The sequence below is a fragment of the Ovis canadensis genome, chromosome 15, assembly GCF_042477335.2.
Source record: "Ovis canadensis isolate MfBH-ARS-UI-01 breed Bighorn chromosome 15, ARS-UI_OviCan_v2, whole genome shotgun sequence".
Lineage (NCBI taxonomy): Eukaryota > Metazoa > Chordata > Mammalia > Artiodactyla > Bovidae > Ovis > Ovis canadensis.
The window spans coordinates 32,109,219-32,133,354 of record NC_091259.1 but is presented as its reverse complement, the minus strand read 5'-3'; the positions used below and the strand labels follow the sequence as shown (position 1 = coordinate 32,133,354).

At 39.4% G+C, this 24,136-nt stretch overlaps 1 protein-coding gene across 2 annotated transcripts in view; it reads left to right on the top strand.

Annotated features, from left to right (window-relative positions):
- Nucleotides 1–21,722, top strand: part of ZW10 (zw10 kinetochore protein) — a 35,847-nt gene extending 14,125 nt beyond the window's left edge. For both annotated transcript variants that reach the window (XM_069555232.1, XM_069555233.1), the window contains exons 8-16: nt 4,639–4,802; nt 5,692–5,874; nt 9,816–10,054; nt 12,737–12,808; nt 15,503–15,672; nt 16,515–16,645; nt 17,281–17,412; nt 18,174–18,376; nt 21,171–21,722. In XM_069555232.1, coding sequence (XP_069411333.1) covers nt 4,639–4,802; nt 5,692–5,874; nt 9,816–10,054; nt 12,737–12,808; nt 15,503–15,672; nt 16,515–16,645; nt 17,281–17,412; nt 18,174–18,376; nt 21,171–21,291 — 1,415 coding nt within the window. In that variant the 3' untranslated portion in view covers nt 21,292–21,722. The remainder of the gene's footprint in view (nt 1–4,638; nt 4,803–5,691; nt 5,875–9,815; nt 10,055–12,736; nt 12,809–15,502; nt 15,673–16,514; nt 16,646–17,280; nt 17,413–18,173; nt 18,377–21,170) is intronic.
- Nucleotides 21,723–24,136: the final 2,414 nt, after the last annotated feature.

Genomic DNA, 24,136 nt, shown 5'->3' with positions numbered 1-24,136 from the left:
AAAAGTGTTGGAAGAAAATTCACAAGAATACTTAAATATTATTGGGAAGCTCCAAATACATAAAGGAAATGATTGACAAATTTGATTGCGTATAAATGTCAAATTCTATATGGTAAACAGTACCATAAACAAAGATTATATTATACTGGGAGAAAATATCTGCAGTGTGTTTGACAGACAAGGAGTTGATTTTTAGATTTTTTCCAAAGAAAGAGAGAACATAGTAACAGAAAAAGGGTAACAAATATGAATAGGCAATTTATGGAAGAAAAGGTTCAAATTATTAATAAACATAAAAATATGTGTGGCTCAATCTCCCTAATAGTGGAATGGAAATCACACCATCAGAGTAGAAATTTCCACCCTTAAGGTCGACAAAATTCAGAGATCTGTGTAAGACACTTTTGGTAAGAAAATGGAAAGGTCGGCTCCTCCATTGCTTTTGTGAGTGTTTCTTAGTGAGTAATCTGAAGCACTATAGTTATGCTAAGAATTCATCCCTTTGACCCAGGTAGCCCACTTATTAATTCCTTACAGATGTCATATCAACAGTATATATGTTTGCATGTGTAAGTACTGTATATACTTGCATACTGGAATGGGTATCATCTGAAGAATGGTTGTGTAACTTACAGTTGAGCCATAGTATGGAGTTCAGTTCAGTTCAGTTCAGTCACTCAGTCATGTCCAACTCTTTGCAACCCCATGAATTGCAGCATGCCCGGCCTCCCTGTCCATCACCAACTCCCGGAGTTCACTCAGACTCACGTCCATCGAGTCAGTGATGCTATCCAGCCATCTCATTCTCTGTCGTCCCCTTCTCCTCCTGCCCCCAGTCCCTCCCAGCATCAGAGTCTTTTCCAATGAGTCAACTCTTCACATCAGGTGGCTAAAGTACTACAGTTTCAGCTTTAGCATCATTCCTTCCAAAGAAATCCCAGGGCTGATCTCCTTCAGAATGGACTGGTTGGATCTCCTTGCAGTCCAAGGGACTCTCAAGAGTCTTCTCCAACACCACAATTCAAAAGCATCAATTCTTTGGCGCTCAGCCTTCTTCACAGTCCAACTCTCACATCCATACATGACCACAGGAAAAACCATAGCCTTGACTAGACAGACCTTAGTCAGCAAAGTAATGTCTCTGCTTTTGAATATGCTATCTAGGTTGGTCATAACTTTTCTTCCAAGGAGTAGGCATCTTTTAATTTCATAGCTGCAGTACTATGCAGCTATTAAAAAGAAGTGAAGTAGAGCTAGATATCTCAGAGATGGCCACGATCTATTTTTAAGGGATAAAAAGTTAAGTGTAAAATCTATGGCATGAACCCATTTAATAAAAATGGAAGTGTGGCCCCTTATTTGAGTATTATATTAGTTTACTAGGGCTTCCATAACAAAATACCACAGGCTGTGTGACTTAAAAAGCAGAAATTTATTTTCTCACAGTTTAGGAGGCCGGAAGTCCAAGATCAAAGTGTTAGTAGATTTGGTTTCTCCTGAGCCCTCACTCCTTGCTTAGCAGACAGTCTTCTCACTGTCCTCACATGGCCTTTCCTCTCTGTATGCTCATCCCTGATGTCTTTCCTTTTCTTAGAGGAACACTAGCCAAGTGGATTAAGGGTAGGGCTCCACCCTTATGACCTATTTAAAGGTGAGTCCTGTCTCCAGATGCAGTTACATTAGGGCTTCAATATATGAATTGTGGGGGACACAGTTTGATCTCTGTCAAGTGTGTGTTATAAATGTAAGGGAGGAAGAGTACAAACCAGACTCTTAACATTGGTTTCTTGGGCACAGAGAGACAGAGAAACGTGTGGATATGGAGAGGGAAAATTACCCTTTTTCTTTAGAAACGTTAGTGGTATTGATTTTCTAGAAAGTATAAGTTACTAAAATTTACCAAGTAGAGACTCTGAACATTCAAATAGTTGTAGAAGAAATTTGAAAGATTATTAAAGATTTCCTATTTAAAAGGTCACCATTAGACACATAAACTTTATAGCTAAATTCTAGGTACCCTTCAAATTACACATAATCCTTTTTGATAATCAAGCTCTATTGGTCAATAGAAAAGGATAGATAAGTATCCTGATTAATTTTTTAAAAACAAGCATAAATTTGATATCAAAATGTACACACAGAGAAAACATAGAATGATTTTATCAAGTCATTTTATCACTAGCTAAATTTACAAGCTCAGTTCAGTTCAGCTGAGTTGCTCAGTTGTGTCTGACTCTGCGACCCCATGGACTACAGCATGCCAGGCTCCCCTGTCCATCACTAACTCACGGAGCATAGTCAAACTCATGTCCATCGTGTCAGTGATGCCATCCAACCATCTCATCCTCTGTCATCCCCTTCTCCTGCCTTCAGTCTTTCCCGGCATCAGGGTCTTTTCCATGAGCTCAGATCCCATTAAAATCGCATTTTTGGTTGGACATTTAATTGTGATTTCAGGTGACTAATTTTGTCAATTCTTTTTTGAGAGGAAGCTTGACAAATTCCTAATATATTTGCTGAAAATGTCTCCTAATATTGTCTGCTTTATCATCTTAAAATTTTTTGCATAGCAAAATTTTGCCTTGCTCTGTTTTAGCAATTTGCACTGCCATTTGTTGTAGAATTCGTGGTATATTTTCTTCCAGTCTCTTTTTTTCCTTTACTGTTTCTACCAGTTCCTCCAACTTTTGCATCTTCACTTGATTCTGCATCAATAGTATATTTTAGTTTTAAATTTGAAGGTTTGTTTACAGTTATTTTCTTAAGCAAGAAAAATATATCATAATGAAAATAATAAGCACTTCAATTTAACTCCTTTTTTCAGTTTATATAGTTATTACTGTGACCTGTGCTGTATGCACAGAATATTCAGGTACACACATTATAGTGTTACATTGATGCATAGGAAAACAAAGTCATTGGAATGGAATGAATCTGTTTACTCTGACTACATCGAAAATGTGTTTATATGAAATACCAGAAGTAATATACGTGCCTGAAATGAGCACTACGGTACACATACGTGGTGGTATGGTTAAAGTGAGATGTGGTCTTATCAAAGCAACAAAATTGTGTTTAACAGAAAAGTATTTTACTTTACTTCCTTTGTTTTTTTTTTTTAGTTTAAAATTTTTATTCAAAAAATGTATAGAAATCCCATATACCCTTCACTCAGTTTTCCCCAATGTTAGCATCTTGTGTAACCATAGTATAGGATCAAAACCAGAAAATGGACTGTGGTACGATTCACAGAGCTTATTCAGATTTCTCCAGTTTTCCTTGCGCTCATTTGTGTGTGTGAATAGTTCTATGCAATTTTATGACCTGTGTAGCTTCATGTACCTACCACTACAATCAAGATACAAAACTAGCCTGTCACCACAAGGCTCCCTTGCTGCTGCTGCTGCTGCTAAGTTGCTTCAGTCATGTCCGACTCTGTGCAACCCCATAGACGGCAGCCCACCAGGCTCCCCTATCTCTGGGATTCTCCAGGCAAGAACACTGGAGTGGGTTGCCATTTCCTTCTCCAATGCATGAAAGTGAAAAGTGAAAGTGAAGTTGCTCAGTCATCTCCGACTCTTTGCGACGCCATGGACTGCAGCCTACCAGGCTCCTCTGCCCATGGGATTTTCCCGGCAAGAGTACTGGAGTGGGGTGCCATTGCCTTCTCCCTTATGCTACCCATTATAACTACACACCTTTGCTTCCAGTTTTTGAAATTACTTAAAATTTTAAAAAATTGAGTTCATCAGTCACACTAGCCCCATGTCATGTGCTCAGTAGCAAAATGTGGCTGATTGCCATCATATCAAACAGTGCAAGCCTAGACTTCTGATATTATGAGATAGCTCAAGGGTTTGAGGTAGTAGGGTCACTTTTTTTTAAGGTTCTCTTATACTGTTTAGTTAGTTAATAATGAAAGTTGCACAGTCATGTCCAGTTCTTTGCGACCCTATGGCCTATATGGTCCCTGGAATTCTCCAGGCCAGAATACTGGAGTGGGTAGCCTTTCCCTTCTCCAGGGGGTCTTCCCAACCCAGGTCTTCCTCATTGCAGGTGAATTCTTTACCAGCTGAGCCACAGGGGAAGCAGTTAATTAATTAACTTCCTCAAAATGTGTTAGAAAAAGCCACCATAAAATATACCGTGGAAGATAGATTGAAGTATTCTGTTTGACAGACTACATATTACATGATAATGTAAGGTATTTATTGATATTTTGCTTAGAATAAACACTCTGATCCTTTGCAGAGATGAAAAACTATGTTTATTTATTATTGGAGAAATGGGATTTTATCCTAAACTAGTTTCAACTTGGTGTGCAGAACTTCTGAGTGCTTGTCATATAATCAGATTGGTGGGTTAGCAGTGGATGATTATAATGTAGATAGCTTACTACCTCATTGTTACAGAGAGCAGGCAGGCAGTCTTATACTGCAGATGACTCATCTGAGCAGTGAAAATACAATAATAATTGTGGGTCATGATTTTCCCACATAGTTGAAGTAAGGTAGAATTACTTGTGCTGTTTTCTTTCCTGTCATCTTAAAATTGAAGAGTTCTAGAAAAGTAGGGAATTTGAGAATATATCTGGTGTGTGAATAGCTTCTTGTTTAAAACTTTTTCTTTTGATTTCAGATTTACCTCTTGATGCTGACCTAGAAAATTTAAAGACATCTAAGATCACACTGGCTGAGATGCTCGGTGACATGATCTGGGAGGACCTATCTGAGTGCCTTATTAAAGATTGTTTGGTTTATTCTATCCCGACAAATAGTAGCAAGTTAGAGCAGTATGAAGAGGTAAGAGCAGAGGTGTCACTGAAGGTTTGGGGAGACCGCAGGGTCTTGTCAGTGCCCTTTGTTTATCTTAGAGATCATTTGTTCTTTAAGAAAATTATTCATAAGGTGTGGATGCAAATTCCCTATAACTTCATTTCTCTTCTGGCTTGCTGCCTTTTGATTGGAAAGTATGCTTTCTTATTCAGTGTTAATATGTTTGCATTAGGTACTTTTGAAAAACAATTGTTTTTATATTTGTATCAGCTCTAGTAGGTACTAGGCAATACTTTACTTTTTGGCTTCTTTCTAGTGTTTCCTCAAACACTGAAATAAGTACAGAAGTTCCCCCTTATGTTTGGGATATGTTCTAAAACCCTCAGTGAAGACGTGAACCTGTGGTTAGTATTGAGCTGTAGATGTATGTGCAGTGTTTTCTCTATACTAATGGGCAGGTAGTGTATATAACACGGATATGCTGTGTACAAAAGGATGATTCATATCCTGTGGGTAAAACACAGCAGGATAGGGCGATATTTCATCATGCTACTCAGAACAGTGCACAATTTAAAACTTAGGAATTGTTTGTTTCTGGAATTTTTCATTTAGTATTTTCAGACCATAGCTGACTGTGGGTAACTGAAACTGAGGATAAGGGAGGGGGATGACTGTATATTTACTAAAAAATTTGTTGCACTTCGACTAAGCAGAGTCAGAAACTCCTAATGAAGATGCTCTTCCTGATGAGTTAAAATGTATAATATTTTCTACCTAGTAATGGATGGTCTGTTCTAAAACTTAACCATCTGCTCATTATTCTTTTCTGTGCATTGGATTTGAAATTTTAATATTGAAAAGGAATATATGTATATAATTCTTTACTTTCTTTCTTTTTCTTGCATTTCTTTCTTAGATCATACAATCCACTGAAGAATTTGAAAATGCCTTAAAGGAGATGAGGTTTTTAAAAGGAGATACTACTGATTTGCTGAAATATGCCCGTAATATCAATTCTCATTTTGCTAACAAGAAGTGTCAGGATGTGATTGTGGCGGCTAGAAACCTAATGACCTCTGAAATTCACAACACTGTGAAGGTATGGGGGGGATGGTTATAGTTTATTACACTGAGTTAGGAAGCAGCTTATTTTTGAGATGATTGTGGTAGAATGGAAGAGCACATGACATTTGCTGAGGTCATTGAGGTGAGTTATTAATTTTCTTAAACATTAGCTTTCTCATTTTGAAAGGGGTCCTAAGATCTACCTCTTTCATAGGGTATTGTGGGATCCAGGCAAGATAACACACATAAAAGCATTGTATAAATTGAAAAAGTGTACATGAATTTAATGGATTGCTATTGTTGAAATCATAGAGTATATCAACCTATAGTTTTCTTGACTTTATCACTTGAATTTTTAATATGCAATTTTGTGACAGGTACTATTATATCCAGAGATTATATCCTGTTGTGAAAATGTTGACTTCATGGCTTAGGCTAATAGAGGTGAAGTTAATAAAAGGAAACCAAAAGATACGATCTTTGTATGGTATAAACAATTATCTGTAAAATCCATGGACAAATTATAATTTGCATTGAGAGTAATTTACTCCTTTGACCTTAGATAATTCTGTATGTTTTTCTGTTTTTTTAAAAATATCTTGCATATATAAAATAATATTTAGCAAATATAAGTGTTATTTAGATTAAAAGAAGACATAGACTAAACTAATCCCTTAGAAAATTCCTCAGCCGCTTTTCTGTGACCACTGAGAGGACCATGCTCTTCTCCCCTCTGTGCTGTCTGCACGGCCCTTTCTCCTGGGGTTACCCTGTTGTAGTGCCCGCTTCAGTAAAATATTTAATTAGCCATTTGAGCCCCACAGATATTAACACATTTTGGTGTAATCTGGGGATGTGGGGGGAACTGAAAAGCACTCACTACTGGGAACTGGGCTGCAGGGTTTCTACATGAAAGTGAGTTATGTTACTCTCATGCACAAAGCCCGGTGGCTTCATGTCTCATTCAGAGAAAGACCCAGTCGGCTTACCGTGGCCTGCAAGGCCCTGGGTGATGTGTCCCCTGTTGCCGCTCTGACTGCATCTCCTACAGCATTCTTCTTCAGTCACTCTTCATTTGCCAGGACAGCTTGGCTACAGAACTGAAACCTCTTTCCCTCTCTGCTTGGAATATTGCTATAGACTTGCTCCCTTTCTTGATCACTATTTTACTTTTTTAAAAAAATTCATTATTTTTAAAAATATTTCCTTGGCTGCACTGCTCAGCATGTGGGATCTTAGTTCCCCAGCCAGGAATCAAACACACGCCCCACCCTTGCATTGGAAGCACAGAGTCTTAACCACTGCGACCACCAGGGAAGTTACCTGACCACTGTTAAAACTGTAACCTCCCCCTATTTCTTTTTTCAAAAAATTATGTATGTACTTGTTTTTATTTTTGGCTGTGCTCGGTCTTATTTGCTGTGTGGGCTCTTCTCTGGTTGCAGTGAGTGGGGACTGCTCTCTCGTTAGAGTGTGCGGGCTTCTCATTGCAGCGGCTTCTGTTGTTTCAGAACTAAGGCTCTAGGCCTGCAGGCTGCAGTAGTTGTGGCTCCCAGGCTCTGGAGTCCAGACTCAATACTTGCGGTGCATAGTCTTAGTTGCTCTGCAGCAGGTGGGATCTTTGTGGATCAGGGATCGAACCCGTGTCTCCAGCATTGGCAGGCGGATTCTTTACCACTGAGAGTCACTCAGTTGTATCTTACTCTTTGTGACCCCATAAACTATAGCTCCTGGGCTCCTCTGTCCATGGAATTCTTCAGACAAGCATATTGGATTGGGTAGCCGTTCCCTTCTCCAAGTGATCTTCCTGAACAAGGGATTGAACCAGGGTCTCCTGCATTGTGGGCAGAGTCTTTACCATCTGAGCGATCAGGGAAGCCTTCCCCTATTTCTTAAACTCTTTTCTTGCTTTGATTTTCTTCCCTGGTAGCTCAGTTGGTAAAGAATCTGCCTGCAGTGCAGGAGACTCAGGTTTGATTCTGGATTGGGAAGATTCTCTAGAGAAGGGATAGGCTACCCACTTAAGTATTCTTGGGCTTCTCCTGTGGCATAGCTGGTAACGAATCCATCTGTAATGCGGGAGACCTGGGGTTCAATCCCTAAGTGGGGAAGATCCCCTGGAGAAGGGAAAGGCTACCCACTCTAGTATTCTGGCCTGGAGAATTCCATGAACTATATAGTCTGAGGGGTCCCAAAGAGTCGGTCGGACACGATTGAGTGACTTTCATTTCATGTTATTGTCAATAAGTATTTTGTTTGAATTATTGCTTTTCCCTGCTAGAAAATACGCTCTATGTGGGGAGGGTTGGTTTCTTTTTTCCAGTTTGCTTTGTTCTTTACTGTTTTGTTTACCTCTAGCATTTGTTTACCTTTGTTGTACCTTTAGCATAAAGAATATACCTGGTGCCTACTACTGTGTACTTAGTGCTCAGTAAATATTTAGTGAGTGAATTAATACATATCCCAATAGCTCTGTCATATCTCCTTGTTATAGATAAGATTGTTACTAGATTGCTTTGTGACTCTGGGCTAAATCTTTTAGCCTTGTTGGACCTCAGTTTCCTTCTATGTAACGTGACAGAATTGAACTAGATAATCTCTGAACTCCCTATTCAACTAGTTCTGACGTTCTGTAAGACTGTGTTTTCCTCCCAAATATCCAAATCCTAATGATGGCACTTCCTCTAGATCAGAGTTTCTCAGCAATGCCACCGTTGACATTTGGGACCAGATAATTCTTTGCTCTGGGGCCTGTCCTGAAGGATGTTCAGTAGCATCTCTAGCCTCTACCCACTCGATGCCAGTGGCACCTCCCCTGGTTGTGATACTTGTATTCTCATTGAAACATTATAACAGCCCTATAAAATAGATGTTATACAAATTTTATATACAGATGGCAAGTCTGATGACTTTAATGTTTTTTTAAGACTTGAAAAACACTTAAACTTTTTCAGAAATTTTCCATAGAGGTCCAGTGTGTGCTGAGCAGAGCAGCTCTTCTTGAGGTAGGAATCTGCTGCTTCTTCCACCTGCTTAATCCCCCCCCCCCCCAACTTTTTTTTTGGCTCCTGAAGCATCTTTGAGAAGCAGGATTTGAAAACCATTAGTTTAGTGCAATTTCTTCATATTGCAATGAAAAAATTGAGGTCAAGAGAGGTTAAATGACTTCGTTTAAAGTTAGGGTGGAAAATATCACTGATGTTCCCAGACTAGAGGCCTAGTATTCTTCCCTTTGTGTGTGTGTGCTCACTCGCTTTAGTCTTGTCCAACTCTTTGCGACCCTGTGGCGCCTTCTTTGTCCATGGGATTCTCCAGGCAAGAATACTGGAATGGGTTCCCATGCCCCCCTCCAGGGGTCTTCGCAGCCCAGGAATCAAACCAGTGTCTCCTGCATTGCAGGCCATATTCTTTACTGCTGAGCCACCAGGGAAGCCCCTTTCTTCTCTGTAGTTTTCACTAAATCTGGGAATTCTCATTCAGTGTAAATGGAGGGAACGTTTTTGGATTTTGTTTGGAATTTTGTTTTTAAGAGCAGCGTAAGCTAGCTTGAATGTGTTGTTTCTTTGGCTAAGCTGAGACATGTTTCTGATGGGAAATAATTTAATGACAGTGGAACACAAAGTCATACTGGTGTGCATTAATCCAATAGTCTAATCTGAGAAAGAGGATTTTTTGAAGGTCCTTTCCTTTACGTAAAATCCTGGGTCAGTTTCACGGCTTTGTTGTTTCCACCAAGAGTAAGAAATGCACAGAATGAAAAGAATGGCCCAGTAAAGGGCCTTGCTTATTCCTTATGACATCCTTTCACCCAAGATTGAGCAGTCATTAAAGTACTGCCAAATTCACTCATATCTTGAAATTATTCTGTAGATCCACAGCTTAATTGTGATGGAAGCGGTCAGTATCTTACTCCTCACCATCTGCATGCATCTGGATTATCCTGAGGACAATGCATTTTCTGTGTTTGACTCTTAGATTACTCCTGCTTCTAAGATAAGTGTACCAGACTTACTTCATCCTAACGAGGACGACAAGCTACAAGTACAGAAAGTGTCCACAGCTCAGTACAATGAAGCGGCGAATTTAGAGCCTGAGAATACGTTGGACCAACATTCCTTTTCTTTGCCCACGTGTCGCGTCAGTGAATCTGTGAAGAAATTAATGGAACTTGCCTATCAGACTTTACTGGAGGCAACAACCAGCAGTGATCAATGGTATGAGTTCTGAGTTATCTGAAAATGGCAATGACTTGGTTAAATGTGTATCTAAACTAAACAGTTATTAAGAAAATTAACTGGAATTCTTCGGTTTTCTTATCCTATTAGTTAATATTTTTTCCCTAAAGAATCAGCATAGCACACAGATATGTATTGGTAATTAACTTTTACTTATAACAACATATAGTCTTACAGCAAAGTATGAGAAATAAAATCATATATGTGGATGGACAAATGGATTTGACATTAAAAATTGTTAATGCCTTTTTAACAAAAGGCTCTTTAATTTTTTACTTTCCACTTTTTATTTTACTTGAGTGGTATTACATGAGAAAGCTCTTGTGAAGAGCATAGAATGCTCCCTGGGAAATAATTAATACTCAGATATTAATTAGCATTGGTGGTGGTGGTCATAGTGATAGTTGTACCATCTGCTTCAGCATGCTCTGGCTCTTTAGCCTAACATTTATTTTACCTTTCGGAATCTAGTTCCTAATTAATTTATATTTTAAATACTAATTTTAAGCAGTAATAGTTTGTTGGGCAGCCAAAGGTAGAAGGAAAAGAATGAAATGCACCCCCTTTCCAGAAGATTTCTTCTAATCAACATTATATTCAAGATACCTAAACTCGATCCCACATACTTCCATATTTGAATCTCTTTTTGTTTAGTAGGCTCCTTCCCCTACTCCTGAACCAGACTGAGGAGACGACGGTAGGCTATAGCCCAGGTTGATCATAGAGTGGGTTTTCCACAGCCTCTTTAGTTTGAATCTGTATATCATAGTTTTTTATTTCACATTCTCATAGGAAAACCGTTTCAGTTAGGGCTTGACTTAATCAAATTGCATCTTCCAAGGGACTTCTGAAGTTTTAATCCCCATGTATAAACAAACCCCTTTATTCTGTTCCAGAAAGAACATGCATACTAAAATACTTCCGTGACTTCAATGAATCATTATATTCACAAGTCTGTCTGGTTTTAAATATAAGGAGGAAGAAAAATGTAATATATGTGGAGGGAATTATATATATACTCTTTTGGCATAATAAGAGCTTCCCTTTGACTCAGCTGGGAAAGAATCCACCTGCAATGCGGGAGACCTGGGTTTGATCCCTGGTTGGGAAGATCCCCTGGAGAAGGGAAAGGCTACCCACTCCAGTATTCTGGCCTGGAGAATTCCATGAACTGAATGGTCCATGGGGTCACGAGAATTGGGCACTGAGTGACTTTCCCTTTCACTTGGCAGAATAAATATAGGAGTGAATGGGGTTTCCTAGGTGGCCCAGTGGTAAAGAATCCACTTACCAATGCATAAGACACAGGAGATGTAGGTTTAATCCCTGGGTCTAGAAGATCCCCTGGAGGAGGAAATGGCAACCCACTCCAGTATTTTTGCCTGGAAAATTCGGTGGACAGAGGAGCCTGGCAGACTACAGTCCATGGTGTCACAAAGAGTTGGACATGACTGAGTGACTGAGTATGTATGTGGGCATTTTTACATGGCATTCACCTGAAATATACCCAAGCAGAAGTTAGGGATGCAAGGCAATTTTTCATAAGATAAGACCAAACTATAGATATATGTGTGTGTGTGTGTGTGTGTGTATTTTTAAATTTGCTTATGTGGCTGCACCAGGTCTTAGTTGTTGGGTCTTTCATTGCAGCATGCGAACTCTTAGTTTTGGACTGTGGGATCTGGTTCTCTGACCAGGGATCTTACCCACGTCCCCTGCATTGGGAGTGCAGAGGCTTAGCCACTGAACCACCAGGGAAGTCCCACCAACAACAGTTTTGTATACTGAATGTCTACGGACATCCTTCTCATCAAAAAATTAGTTTTAATAGGACAAACAAAAACACAACTACACCAACCCACTTTCCTGTTATCAAACTTCAAACAGCAACAATGCAATGAAAATAAAATCAAATAATTTAGTCAGGTATCATAGTCATCAAGTTTTAACAGTGTTTTGGTGTATAGTGAACCATAACTAATCTTTAATAATCATTGGTGGAATTCCTGTGACTTACTTAGGGTACATAGTTTTAGTTAGTCTTATGTAGAAGTAAGCTCCATGAGCCTTTTATTTGCTCTGAGAGCTTTTTAATAATAATTTTCAGATGTTCTAAGACCAGACTTAAAGGGCAAGAAATCTTGAGGTTGGATTCTCTCCTAGAAATGTTGATTCATGTCCTTGCGTTGGGGTGAGAAGGAGAAAAGGTGGAGGCTGAAGGCAGACTGGCCCTGACAACACCAGTGAGTGCCTTTATTGATGCCTTGCCCTTTGCAGAGTGCACCAGTGAGCAGGTGACATTTGCTGAGGCTTATCTCCATTCGTTACTGAAGGGATACTCGGAGTCCTGGCAGAACACAAATTGATAAATGGAAAAGAGGCTTTGGGTTGAACGTCACTGCTCTTAACGCTGTGAATGGGCCCAGGTTTTCAGACCTGCAGTTCAGTTGGTAACTCCTAGCTGAGAATTCATTCCATCCAGAGGAATGGTGTTCTCAGCAGTGACCAAGGCAGCTGTAGTCTTAGCTGCAGACTTAGCTTAGTCTCTCCAGCTGTAGTCTTAGTGGGGGACTCTCATTTAAGGTGCACTGACTTTGAATTTTTTTTCTCATTGCCTTTATATCCTTATGCATTTCTCTTGAAACTGTGTTTTCTTTTTAGTGCTGTTCAACTTTTCTACTCAGTGAGGAATATCTTCCATTTGTTCCATGATGTTGTACCAACATATCACAAGTAAGTGCCACTGTGTCTGACTTCTGTATAATATTGTGGGCTTAAAATGTTTTGAGTCAGGTTAAAACAGTAACTTTATATTCCCATCTAAGATAATTGGCTGCTAAAATTCACAATACAGTGCAATAAACCATTTAGAATACATGTTTAAAGAACATCAGTCATTTACTAATAAATTAATAAGGGTACTATGCTGCTGCTGCTGCTGCTGCTAAGTCGCTTCAGTCGTGTCCAACTCTGCGCGACCCCACAGACAGCAGCCCACCAGGCTCCCCTGTCCCTGGGATTCTCCAGGCAAGAACACTGGAGTGGGTTGTCATTTCATCTGTAGTATAGTAGGTGAGACAGATTTGAAAACTCAAGAGAACTTTTACCCTATTAGTGATGGTAGGTATTTTCAAAACTGTCTCACTTTACTTGGTTGCAAAACAAAAAGGTCATCCATTGCTCCGTATTGCTATCTAGTAAACATCCCACATTTTTTCCTTGGCATTCATAGCTTTGCAGACTTAACTGGTGGCATTAGTGGTAAAGAACCTGCCTGCCAGTTCAGGATACTTAAGAGATGCTGGTTTGATCCCTGGGTTGGGAAGATCCCCTGGAGGAGGGCATGGCAACTCACTCCAGTATTCTTGCCTGGAGAATCCTGTGGACAGAGGAGCCTGGTGGGCTATGGTCCATAGGGTTGCAGAGAGTTGGACATAACTGAAGTTGCTCTGTCTTCCTCCGCCTTTTCTCCTTCTCACCCCACCGCAAGGACATGGATCAACATTTCTAGGAGAGACTGCATGTGACTTAGCACACACACACAGCTGCTCTTCTTAGTGATCTTAGGCTGTATTTACCTCACATCTTGGGTTTTTAAAGTTTCTTTTCATATTAATCTGATAAGTTAATATTTAAGCCTCCAGGAGTTCTCTCTATCATCCAAATAAAGTGTTTTGGATGGCTTTATAAATATTTTAAGTAATATGTCAGCAAAGCTATTCCTTTAAGTCAAGAACTCTGGTTTCAAAGAAAAGGTCAGTTTAATGTTTATAGATTTTTGAACAATTGAGATGTTTTTAAGTAGGCCCAATTATTTTGTTCTAAAAGACCACTTATTTATTGTAAACTTACTATTTTTATTTGTATTCTCTTTGCTGTGGCTTAAAACTTTTAGTTCACTTTCTTCTTAGTTAGGTAAAGGGAAAGAGAAAACACCTTCAGGTCGGTTGATAGCCATGTCCTTGGGGATTCAAAGACAGTTGGCTTAGAGCTTTTTGTGCTTAGAAACATTTTTCACACTGGGGTGGAGTTAGATTTGTTGTTTTCCCCGTTTGTATGATCTGAGAACTTTCTGCTAGACCAGTGGTTTACAAACTTTAGTGTGTTTCAGAATCACCAGGAAACTTTGGTAAAATACAGATTACCAGATTTCACGCCCCAGATATCTGATTCAGTAGGGCTGCAGTAACGTTGTTTGGTCCTTATGTCCAACTCTTTGAGACCCCGAGGGCTGCAGCACGCCAGGCTTCTGGTCCTTCACTGTCTCCAAGAGTTTGTTCAAATTCATATCCATCGAGTCAGTGGTGCTGTCCAACCGTCTCATCCTCTGCCACACCCTTCTCCTCCTGCCCTCAATCTTTCCTAGCATCAGGGTCTTTTCCAGTGAATTGGCTCTGCACATCAGGTGGCCAAAGTATTGGAACTCAGCTTCAGCAGCAGGGTTGGAATAAAGCCTAGACTTTTTAGCAGATTTCCAGGTGATGCTGCTATTTTCTTGCTAGGGAACCATACTTTGAGAACCACTGTTCTATTAGCGTTCTCAGCTTTGGCAGTGTTTTAGACTCTTTCATGGACCTTTGAGAATATATATATTTGCTTAGGCCCTCATTGTAGAGATTTTGATGTATAGGTGTGATTTAAGACTCAGATATCTCTGTTTTCTAAAGCCCTGTGATGATTCTGACGTGTAGCCCAAAGTGGGGACAACTATCTTAGGTTGTTAGTTTCCAACTTTGTATATTCTAGCCTGACATGGAATGGAAGTTTTAATTGAAAACCAGGAAGTTTTAATTGAATGACTGCAAGTGGATATGTAGCAGAGGTTTAAGACAAGCTGTCTTCCCAAGCTAGGCAGATAGACTATGTGCAGATGAATGAAAACTGATTTTTAATCTTTTATGAAGATTTAAAATCACCTGGGGGATTTAAAAATATATAAATGCCCTGATTTCACTCAGATTGTGTTCTGTTTGGAGAGTGAAATCTAAGCATCTATATATTTAAACTTTCTCAGATGTCTCTAATCTGCAGCCATCTTTGAAAACTAGTAAATTGGAAAATAGTTAAGTGCTTCATTGTATAAATGAAATAGGAGTTTGGAGAAAGAGGAAGCAAATCTATATTTCAAAAGACTTAGCAGTGTTCAATTTTAAGGGAATTATGTATAGCTATTCTAGGCTGCTCGTACAAAGAGGCGACACAGGTAAACATCCATTCCCTTGCTCTTTCTTTCTTGTTAATCACTGGGCTAGTTTTATTGAAGAAGGTCTCACGCAGGCAGAACAAACTCACTGTGTGGGAGTGGGAGCGATGAGTTTACTTCTTGTTACGTATAACATTTATACAGCAGACAATGATTAATACCTAGAAGAGTCAACTTCAATAACAGGTGATTTCTTTCTTTTCCTTCGCTTCCTCCTGACCTAGGGAGAACCTTCAAAAACTGCCACAGTTGGCTGCCATTCACCACAACAACTGTATGTATATTGCTCACCACTTGCTAACCCTTGGGCATCAGTTCAGATTGCGTCTTGCCCCCATTCTGTGCGACGGCACTACTACTTTTGTGGACCTTGTACCTGGCTTCCGGAGACTTGGTAATGATGCCTGAAATGTAGGAAAGCATTTTGATAATGCAGCTTATCAGACTGGTATCTTTGTAATTCACAAATGAGACCTGTTTGAAACTAGATGGTGGTCCCTGAGCTATATTGGAAGAGAAGGGGCATTTAATTTGCAGGTGTTCCCAGTTATTTAGCTTTATGAAGTGAATGAAATCTTCTGAAAGCATTACTTTTTCATGACATGATTCTGTGGTACATTAGAGTTCCAAACTGCATTGCTGGTGTGTGGTGAATTCACCAAATTAGAGTTATGGCAGTAGAGTGACATGTCCTGAGAGGTGTAGCGTGACAGTCCTGTTAGCACTGTTCATAAGAGTCACTGATGTCAGTGCTTATTTGTTTGTAAAACCTCACACCAGCTCTCTTCTATTCTACCTCCCTTAGCTTTACTCCTGATGATTAAAAATCAAAAGAAATATGGGATATCAGTATGTTTACTGTAATGATAGCCTAGGAAAAGCAGAGAATCTGTATCATTTACTTAGCTTTTCAATTCCTGACTTTCCCCTGAGGTAGTGTAGATACATCAGAAAAATAAGCAGTGGCTTCTGCTGTATATGTAGTCTTTCTTATCTGATTCTGGATAGACTGTTGAAAAAAGCTCACTGTTCTGAGGATGGGCCTAGAGGGACTGGCTGATGTATTAGAAGTGGTATTTTTATTAATCATAACCTTAGGGCTACCTTATGTTAACTAACAAGCAATTGTTTTCAAATAGGCAAAAACAGATACCAGGTTCCATCTTGTCTTCCCTCTTCCACCCTGTGTGTAATTGAACAATGCTCAGAATTCTTTATTCTCTTTTCATGTCGTAGGGACAGAGTGTTTTCTGGCCCAGATGCGGGCACAGAAAGTAGAACTCCTGGAAAGATTGTCAAGTGCTAGAAACTTTTCAAACATGGACGATGAGGACAGTTATTCTGCAGCAAGTAAAGCAGTGCGGCAGGTGGGGAGCTGTTGTTACCTCTGCAGTTCATGCTCTTTCTTTAGATGCTTCCTACTTGTTTTCAAGCAGCAAAGTGTATGTGGCAGGTAGCTCAGTTGATTCCCCACAACTCCCTGTGGAAATGTGGCCACCTTTTCTAGTCACGTTGATGGCCTTTCCTTTTTCCTTTCCCCTGCCCCAACAAGTCAATAGGAAGCTGTCTTCCCATCAGGCCAGTAGTGCTCCTAGTTATCTAATAAGTCTGCCATCGCAAGTGTTGGGTTGGCCAAAAAGTTCGTTTGCCTTTTCCCATAAGATGTTGCAAAAAACCCAAATGAGCTTTTTGACCAACCCAGTGTTTTAACCCATAAACTTTGAGAAGTTTGGAATACTAGCTTTCATCTTAATAAAAAATGCTTCTCTCTCTTAAGTGACTAACCTTTTTACTCCAGTTTTCCTGTCCACAGGGTAAGTATTTTTCATCAAGCAAGGATATCACTAGGGTGAAATATTTGAGAACCATGTGTTCTGAATGGCCTTACATCACTTATATAGCACCTCTTCTTCCACACACACAGAAATGGTAAATGTAAATCAAGGAAAATGTGAGTTGTAACAACCTCTGTTCCATGTAAAGATCTGTGTTTTTCTGACAGGTACTGCACCAGCTAAAGAGACTGGGAGTTGTGTGGCAGGATGTCCTGCCGGTGAACATATATTGCAAGGCTATGGGGACTTTACTCAACACAGCGGTCTCTGAGATCATTGGCAGGATCACTGCCCTGGAGGTAAGGGCCACTAGACGCCTCTCCAGACTTGAGCTGCAGTTGTTCTTGCAGGTGATGTTGATGCCTCATTTTTAGTCAACACAGATGGTAGAAGAAATTGTTCGTGTTTCATGTCTAAGTCATTATACTGTTATTTTCTTACTTTTGTCTTAATTCTGTTTCGCTGGAGTCTTGCTAATCTTTGTCCTTCCTATCTAAGAAAGTAGGATTATACGGCTGACGCCACCTGGCATCTGTGTAAATTATGAGTGAGGAGCCTGGAAATAGGGCAGTGCTCCCAAAATAGAGTGTGAAGTTGTATACTTAATAAGTGAGTGGATCGAATACTCTAATTTAGTAAGATAGAATGCAGCCTTGTGCAGGCACCACTTTACCAGCACTCTGTTGACCTTGGGACTATATGTGTGATCCTGCAGGAGAGTTGCCTGGACTCTGCGAGCTGATTCCTCTAAAGTATAGATTGGCTAAACCCCTGTAATAAGATTCCCTGCTTTGCAGCACGCTACACCACTTTCTACTGGAGAAACGGATTCTTTCATGCCGGCAAATGAAATTACCAACGATCTGTTGAAACCTATTGCGTGTCATTCTAGTTTGGGGAGTATTGTCAGAACTGATGAGATCAGTAAGATCTGCTAAATTGGTTGGAAAACATCTTACTGCCACTGACCCCCTGAATAGCTTGCACCGAAGATCTGCTTTTTTCTTACCACTAAACTGGTCCAATTCTGTTCTGTCATGTTCCCTTTGTGCAAAATCAGGACATCTCTACCGAAGACGGTGACAGATTGTATTCCTTGTGCAAAACAGTGGTGGATGAAGGACCTCAAGTATTTGCACCTCTGTCTGAAGAAAACAAGAATAAGAAATACCAAGAAGAGGTTCCAGTCTACGTGTCAAAATGGATGCCTTTCAAAGAACTGATGATGATGCTACAAGCCAGTTTGCAAGAAATTGGGGATCGGTGGGTAAAACCCTTCTGTAGGATTTATTTATGTCTTCACAACTGTAAGAGAATATTAGTGCCATCAAAGGCAGTGCTTTTCTCTGTTTCTTAATGTTTCTCAGGAAAGTTTCATATCGAGTAGCAGTAACTGGGGCCTTTGCATGGCCTGTCGTAGTGTGGATCTCATGACCACTGTTCATATTTGATAATGTAAGGACTTCTTGCTTCTGTTATTTTTTGTCTTGAGCATGTTGTTTTGTCATGCTCTACAGATAGATGATCTTGCACTTACAAGAAGTGCAATCTTCTGACACCTAGATGGAAATTCTTGCCCATTTTAACCAACAGTGGATGCATTTTAAGATCGATTTTGATATGTTAATGGAGAAGTGACTTTTACCTGTAAGAATATTCAGCATCAAACCATTGTTTGATTGAGCAGTTGTTCTACAGGGATTCAGTACCACACACATAGAAAGGATTTATCTTTTCTTAAATACAATGGATGTTGTTTTCTCTCAGCACCATCAGTTGACATTGCTGTGCTCTGTAATTGTGTTCTTTGTTATATCCTGTTGAGTGTGTGAAGGTCATTGATACTGTGCAAAACAGGATCGATATTGGCTAGTTGCATATCCATGGATGCTTTAATTATTGTCTTGGTATATGATTAACAAGCACACATAACCTTGCATAGAGAACGCACTGAATAGGCGTTAAGGTCCGTATCCATCTCTATAGCTACTTGTCTAGCTGATTCAGGTTGGTTTATTACAGATGCCCAAGTATATTAGACTAGCTATCCTCGATGTGTGTGAGTTGTTCCCAGCACATACTATTCATTCTTAAACAAGGTAAATGCGATTTTTGCTTGAAAAAAACAAAATCACCTCAGAAGACCTCTAACTGCACTTAGTACAAACTTCAATTGATTCATCTGTTGTTTACAAGTCGTTGGTGGGTTATGTCTTCAGATAAGACTCCAGAGGGCAGCAGATGAGAAATTTTGTTTCTGCTGTTAAAAGGGCCCTCTTGCAGCCCAAGAATGATCATTAATTCTTTGTTATAAGAAGAGTTATAATACTGTTCTGAGAACAGTTATAATACTGATATATCTCAGCTTCTTTTCTTCTGCCTAGGAAGGTATTTCTCCTCCCAGAGATTTCAGAAGATATAAGGATAAAAACTAATTGAGAAATTTTTTTTTACCAAAGTAACTATCTCTAGTTGTGTAGTTTAAACATTTAAAAATAAAAAAATATACCTATAAAGGAGTACAGTGTATATAACATATTCACAGGTCTAAAGAAAAAAAGAGTAAAATAAATGTTTGCATACCTATTATCCAACTTAAGAAAAATATTATCATTACCTTTGAAGACCCTTATGTGCTATTCCCCAAATGGTTCCCCCACCCCCAGAGGTAACTGTCTTGAATTTTGTGTTATCTCCTTGCTTTTCTTCATAGTTTTACCACATTCGTACATATCCCTAAATATAAATTTTAGACTTGCCTGTTTTTGAACTTCCTGTTAATGGAATCTTCTATAACTTGCTTCCTTTGATTAGAAAATTCATTCATGAAAGTGTGTGTAGCTACAGTTCATATGCACTGCTGTCATATTCTGATAATAGTCATAGTTCTTGTAAAAAATTATAATGTATTATATTGCTTTCCTGTTTAAAACATAGTGATTTGATATTTCTATGCATTATGAAGTGATCACCACAGTAATAGCAGTTACCATCCATCACCAAAGTTGTTACAATATTGATTGTTTTCCTTATGGGTATGTTATATCCCTGTGACTTATTTATCTTATAGTTGCATATTTCATAGTTTATTTCTTCTGTTGTTTCACATTTTCACCAGTATTTGGTATTATAAGACTTGAAATTTTTTCCTAGGCTAGTTGCTATGAAACGGTAGCTCATTGTCCTTTCAATTTGTATTTCCCTAAATTCTAATGACATTGAGCACCTTTTTAGTGATCATTTTTTTTCTATTGTAAAATGCCTATTCATTTTTTTAATATTGAAAAATCTGCTTTTTTGTGGGAAAAAAAGCATTTTAATGCATAATATTATTAAGTTACAGGTATACAATATGGTGATTCTGTTTTTAAAGGTTATACTCCCTTTATAGTTATTATTGGCTATATTCACTGTGTTGTACAATATATCCTTATAATTTATTTTATTAGTTTGTACCTCTTAGTCCCCTACCTCTAAATTCCCTCTCCCCACTGGTAACAATTAGTTTTTGTTCTTTCTGTCTGTGAGCTGTTCATATTTTTTACCCTTTATTCTACTGATTTTTTTGTGATTTTATACATATTATTTTGTGCCTATTCTTTGTCAGTTAAAATGTGCTGCCTGTGGTTCACTTTTTAAAGTAGTTACAAATCCCATTTCTCTATATAACCCTGTGAGCATGTGGTCATAATTGTCAAGTTTAAACGGGCTTAGTGAGTGTAGAATAAGGAAGAAGAGTTTTTATCTTTCTAACTTGGTCTCTTCATCTGTCTATGCTGATACCAAAATGCAGCCAAGAAGCAGAAGATGTTAAAGATACTGAGTGGCAGGCTCATAAAGAAGGGGGAAAATGCCAGAATTTGTTTTATTTCCATTTTAACACATTATTAAATCAGTGTCATTTATATAACAAATCACCGGGCACAGGCAGTAGTTTCTGCAAAAATCCCCTGGTCAATAATGAGTTAAACAAATACATGTTTGGAATCAAGTAAGCAATTTAAAAACTTTGCTTATACTTAGTAGGAAATAGAAATTGTATTTTTTTATTTTGCAGGTGGGCAGATGGAAAAGGGCCCTTGGCAACTGCATTCTCTTCCAGTGAAGTAAAAGCTTTAATTCGTGCCTTATTCCAGAACACAGAAAGAAGAGCAGCCACCCTTGCTAAGATTAAATAGCTCCATCTTCCTGAGAAGGCCGTGTCTTGACCAGGTGGATTCCTCTTGGCGTAATCACTCTTTTAAAGACTTCTTGGAATCACTGATATATTGTGGAAGTTTGATTTCACCCAAGAACGCCTTACCTCCTGGCCTGTATGTTCAGATATCAAATGAAGTACCCCAAGTTGTTGACTTTTCAGCCACCCTCCCATGATAAGAAACTCTAGGGTGACGTTATTTCATGTTGCTCCCAGGGTCTGGGGATTGTATCTATTGAAAATATAAGCCCTGGCCTTGGATCAAGGAATCCAGGAGATTCCAAGAGTCAGGATAAAGAATATGTGAGGGATGGGAGATTTATTTTGGAGGGCAAGGGAACTATATTTGGTCTCGTGGGAATTAAAAAGACTGCTTTTAATTTTTCTTTCCAATAAATAATGATTTTCAGAGCTATGGGTGAGTGTCTTTAATAATATGGGAGCTTAACAAAGGAGGCCATCAAGTTCTCCTGTCTTTTGTGCCATTCTTTTTATTGACATTTATGATCCTCACAGAGGACTCACTGACTTATCTTCCTTCTTCATGATACTCTCTGATAATTTCTCAACATTCTTAGGACCCCTAAGACTTTCGTTTAGTATAAATTTGGGGCACTTTTTGCTGTTTCAACTAAATGCTTTTTTTTTTTTTTTTTTCTGACCTTGCACACGGCTCATAGGATCTTAGTTCCCTGACCAGGGATTGAACCCAGGCTGAAGGCACTGAAAGTGCAGAGTCCTAACCTGTGGACTGCCAGGGAATTCCCAGACTAAATTCTGTTTTTTTTAATTGGATTTTCTTTTCTTCTTTTTTTTTTTTTGTCTTCTCAAATTCCACTGTTTCTGTACCTATCAGATGGCAAAGGTTTTAAATTGCCAGTGTGCCTTTGGTATGTACGTGCTGTGAGGCGCAGACTCTGGGTTCTACAGCCTAATCCTTCGTTTGGTGAACGTGGTTAATCCTACAGCTCAAATTTCTGTGTTTGTAACTCTGTAGCCATTGGAGGTTTATATTAGATTGAAGTTATTCTCTGTAGAACTCTGGATTGTATCTCTTCATGCAGAACTATGATTTCCTCTTGTGAAAAGAAGAAGAGTGTCACATGTGTGCGCCTTGGAGAAAGTTTTGTCTGGAGGAAGATTTCAATGCAGTGGCCTGATTTCCTCAGGCTTCAGCCCCTCAGTCCCCGCATGCATAGAATAAACTGCCTTCAATTATTCCCGCTTCCCCTTGTTCTTAGTTCGGGCTCAGCCACTAGACATTCTGGTTGCTGAGTCTTCCTTTTACCTATTTAGACGTCATAGAAGAATGAATTAGAAAGAAGCCTGGTGTTTTTTCATCAGAGAACTTAGCTGCAGTTAATGACAACCTATTTATTTATACTCAGCATACCCTATTATGACAACGCACAGAAAAAAGATGCCTGAACCAACTTTAGTTTTTTTGAGAACAAAAAATTGTCCCTTGAGAGAGGGGGAGGGGACCATTTTCACAGATGAAGAAAATAACTGTTTTTGAAAATCCACACAATTTGAGGTAGTATTCTTATTTTTTTCAGCGATGGAGAGAATGGGGAACTAAGGACAGAACTGAAATACATGAATTACAGGACTGTTAACACACAATAGCAGATTTCTTTTGTTCATAGAAGCTATTCCTGTTGCTTGACAGGTGTAGCAATTGAGGGGTGGGATCTCTCATAACTCAATAGCGTGCTCCTCATCCCTTCTCTCCCCACCATTAGCACAAAAAACTGCATCAGAATTCTTCTGAGGCTGGATAGACTCCATCCCTCAGCATTTGTTCCTCTGATGAATACTCTGTATATTATAGCACACAGAGCGGGCAGACTCCAATTGCCACGGCAATGAACAACTGGTGTTTAAGTGAATATTTGTTCTGGTCAGAGATGAGCCATCTGACTGAGCACCGTGGGAGTAGGGTCTTGCAGCTCTCACTGAGACCTTGAGGTAAGTATTCTGATCGGGGACCTAGGATGGACTGGGAGGGGAACTGTCTTCCTCTAGAAAGAGTGTGGATTATGGGAGTAAGAGGATTTTTTTTTTTTTTTGATGTGGACCACTTTCAAAGTCTGTCTTGAACTTGTTACAGTGTTGAACTAACCCTATCCCTAACCCTAATTGATTTTGGAGTTTTTTATGTTTTTATGTTTTGGGTTTTTTTTTTGGCCAGGAGGCATGTGGGATCTTACTTCCCCTACCAGGAATCAAACCTGCAACGCCCCCGCATTGAAAGGGAAAGTCTTAACCACTAGACTGCCAGGGAAGTCCCCAGGGTAAAGGAACTTTAAGAGGCTTGGCTCTTGTGTCTGTAGGTCAACGAGAAGCTTCTTCCCAGATTACACCCAGAACTATACCAATGACAGGGAAATGAAATTCCAGAAAGGGTCTTCAAGGTTTTAGTAAAACGGAAAGCTTTTGTTAAAAAGGCCACCCCCCGAGGTATCTCGATAGTGGTTCTGTTGCAGTGTGGATTCTGAATCGTTGGTGACCCATGCATGGTCACTTTCGCACTGGATTCTCTCTGAAATGGGGATCCTCCAGATGGCACTCTCTGCTCAGGCCTAGGAGCAGCACAAGGCAGCTAGGCCTGGTCCATGGGAACCGAGGCCGAGGGGCTTGTCCATTCCACCCTGGCCTTACTTTCTGGCCTTGGTCAGCGCAGCAGGGTGGCCCAGACTCTGTATGCATCTGTATTATGAATGGCGACACACCACTGAACAATCACTTGTGAATAGATCAGACAGTATTTTCTTTGATTAATAACATTGTTAAAAAAAAGACGTGGGCTTCCCTAGTGGCTC